Source organism: Rutidosis leptorrhynchoides, chromosome 2 (genome assembly GCF_046630445.1).
Source record: "Rutidosis leptorrhynchoides isolate AG116_Rl617_1_P2 chromosome 2, CSIRO_AGI_Rlap_v1, whole genome shotgun sequence".
NCBI lineage: Eukaryota > Viridiplantae > Streptophyta > Magnoliopsida > Asterales > Asteraceae > Rutidosis > Rutidosis leptorrhynchoides.
Genome location: NC_092334.1, coordinates 413,210,045 through 413,213,058, shown reverse-complemented (window position 1 = coordinate 413,213,058; position 3,014 = coordinate 413,210,045). Strand labels below are relative to the sequence as shown.

Sequence of the window (3,014 nt, the reverse complement as noted above, 5' to 3'; positions counted from 1 at the left end):
AGAAAAGGAAAAAGACTACATATGTGGAGTTTTTATTTTAATTTATGAAACTGACATTTTACCCCCTGGAGTTAAGGGTAGTTTTTGTAAGTTAGTTATAGGTTAGGGGTTTTTTGGAGTTTTTGGGTGGAAGTTTGGCCCAATGTCGTTTTGGGCATTTTTTGGGAGGGGGTGGGTGTGAAACGAGCAAAACCCCATGTGGTTTAGTATAGAGGGTAAAATAAAATAAAATAATAATAATAATATAATAATAATAATAATAATAATAATAATAATAATAATAATAATAATAATAAAAATAATAATAATAATAATAATAATAATAATAATAATAATAATAATAATAATAATAATAATAATAATGTCCATTTAAAGTTTACAGCTCCATTATATAAAACAAGATTTTATTACATTATAATTTATTTATAATTAGTACTCAAATAAAGTTCATATCAGTCCAAGTACTTGCCATACCCTTAAGCCATGATTGATCTCATAAGGTTCGAAGGTTCAACACATCATGAACAATCAATCAATCATCATACATATTTGAGGATAAACGAGGGGCCAAAAGGACCACAAGTGGTGTCGCTTTATTGTTAGTCATTCCTGAGGACTCGGTCATATCAACAAGTTCGTTTGATGGTCTTTTGAGCACAAACTGTTGTATCAAACGACCTAACGTTAAACCCAAAACTTGAAGCGAAAACATAGCAGCAGGGCACATTCTTCTACCACTACCAAAAGGAATCAACTCAAAATGATTCCCCTTGACATCAACATCCTTGTGCGTCGTTAAGAATCTCTCTGGCCTAAATTCGTTTGGGTCCGACCAAATGTTTTGATCGCGATGTATCTTCCAAATATTTACCAACAAACGGGTGCCTTTCGGGATATTGTAACCACCTACGATACAGTCCTCTGTGGATTCATGAGGAACCGCAAGAGGTCCAGCTGGGTATAAACGCATTGTTTCTTTAATGATGGCGTTGAGATAGATTAAGTTCTTTAGGTCCGATTCCTCCAACAATCTTTCCTTTCCGACATGTTCATCAATTTCTCGTTGTGCGATTTCTAATGCTTTCGGGTTGTTTAGTAGTAGTGATAAAGCCCATGTTAGAGTAACTGATGTTGTGTCTATACCCGCTACCAGCAGTTGCTACAAAATGTGACAAACACCAATATTCATTAGTTTTTAGTTTGGTTATAGCTAGGAACAACCTCACTAGAAGCATATTTTAGAATGGTCACGCGTGAACAGTCAAGGGATAATCAAGTCATGCCGCATGTATCATAATAAAAATCCCCTCCTAGGGTAGACCAAAAAGGAAATCTTATCCGTTTAGCCCGTTCAAGATATCTTCTAGCGATTCCAATTTCATGTTCCCGAGTTGCAGAGAACAATCCGAACTGAGGCAATTTTTCCGGATTCGTCCGCCTTACAACCTTGCTTTCAATTGTAATTGTCATTGTAACACATGTGTGGCCCAGCCCATAAAGGCCGGAAGAGAACACTGTGCAAAGGGCACGCGACCACAACCCACTGCTATCCCTTGTTTTTCTTTAATTTTCTTGTTTGGACCAAAATTTCCTCATTATGATCTCAAATTCAAATTTTACTAGAAGTATATCTTGATGGGCTAGAGAAAGGGTCGGAAATGGTCACGGGGTAACCCGGTTAGGCCACGTATCGGATTTTAATATACTCACCTGGATGGCCTTAACAAAAAAAAATTCTTATCCTAAGCTAGTAAGCTAAAAATAGGCATAAAACATAGAAATTATAGCTAAATTTGTATTACTTGACAGGTGGATTTGATGACTGTATCACCATCGAAACCATCGAATTCATCTTCTGAAGCACCTTGAATAATCTTGAGAAGCACATCTATGAACACTAGGTTACCTTGTGCTAATTGTTGCTCATACTTTTTCTCCATTTTGTGCTCATTTAACCATTCATCACATATGTTGTCTAAATCTTCCGCTGTCTCCTTCATGGACTTGATATATCCACCCACATCTAAAAACTTTAAAAAGGGTACAAAATCCGACACTACAAACGCCCCAAATAAATGGAAGTATTTTTTTACAACCGTCTGAAATCGAACACCTTGTTCATCGTTAGGAGAAAACCTTTTTCCAGTAATTATTATAACCACAATATTTAGTACCAAGTTCCCGAACCATTGACTCATCTCAACCTTCACCATATCGGAATTTTCTATCTTTTTATTGTCTACCCAAGCTTCATATATATCTTTTATGGATGATCTAAGTTCCGAAACTCGAAGATGTTCAAGGTTTTCAACACGTTTTTGAGAAAGTACTTCGAGCGTAGTTATCTTGCGAACTTTTCGCCAATAATCCCCGTATGGAGCAATACTAAAAAGGGCATAGTTGTAGCCCATTAGTTTTGAAGCTTCGGTTTTAGGTCGACTAGCAAAGGCCTTATCGTTTGTCGTAAAGCAATCTTTTGCCATCTCCCCATTACTCACCACCAAAACTTGGTGAACACCAAGTTTGATGGTGAAGATTGGACCACTTTTATCAGCCATGTGACCCAAAACTCTGTGAGGTAGCTCTGACCCTCCTAAAAGATGCAGGTGTCCTATAATAGGCCATGCACCCTTTATTTGAGGTGGTTTTTTAAACTTGCCACTTATTGGTCTCTTTTTGTGTATTAGATTCACCAGGAAAGCTACTATAATAACAAAGAATGTAAATGCTAAAATTGAGATATGCAACTCCATTGCTTATTTAGAACCTAAGAGAGTGTGTGTGTGTGTGCGCGCGTGTATATTATTGGGAAAAACAAGAACTAAAATAAATGGAGATGTTGGATGGTGGATAAATATTGACCACATAATTTATACGGAGTACATTATTTGTTGCAATGGAGGTCAAAGACATCCACCAAACATCAATGTTGAGTTGAAGACCAATGTTTCAAAAAATTTAAAACATAGTATATAGGGTTTATCAAGGGAGTGCCTTTTTTTTAGGAGCTCACA

General features: G+C 36.5%; 1 protein-coding gene across 1 annotated transcript; it reads right to left on the bottom strand.

Moving 5' to 3' along the window:
• Positions 1-347: 347 nt before the first annotated feature.
• Positions 348-2,783, bottom strand: LOC139892308 (cytochrome P450 CYP82D47-like). Its single transcript, XM_071875366.1, has 2 exons — positions 1,803-2,783; positions 348-1,159 (listed from the first exon to the last, which is right to left on the bottom strand). The coding sequence occupies exons 1-2, from the start codon at positions 2,751-2,753 to the stop codon at positions 533-535; spliced, it is 1,578 nt and encodes a 525-aa protein (XP_071731467.1). The 5' UTR covers positions 2,754-2,783; the 3' UTR covers positions 348-532.
• Between the last annotated feature and the right edge of the window lie 231 nt (positions 2,784-3,014).

Excerpts from the sequence above, each read along its gene's own strand:
- LOC139892308 (XM_071875366.1), bottom strand. The coding sequence starts at position 2,753 with ATGGAGTTGCATATCTCAATTTTAGCATTTACATTCTTTGTTATTATA. Across the intron at positions 1,160-1,802 it reads TCATCAAATCCACCTGTCAA|CAACTGCTGGTAGCGGGTAT; the intron begins GTAATACAAATT and ends CACATTTTGTAG.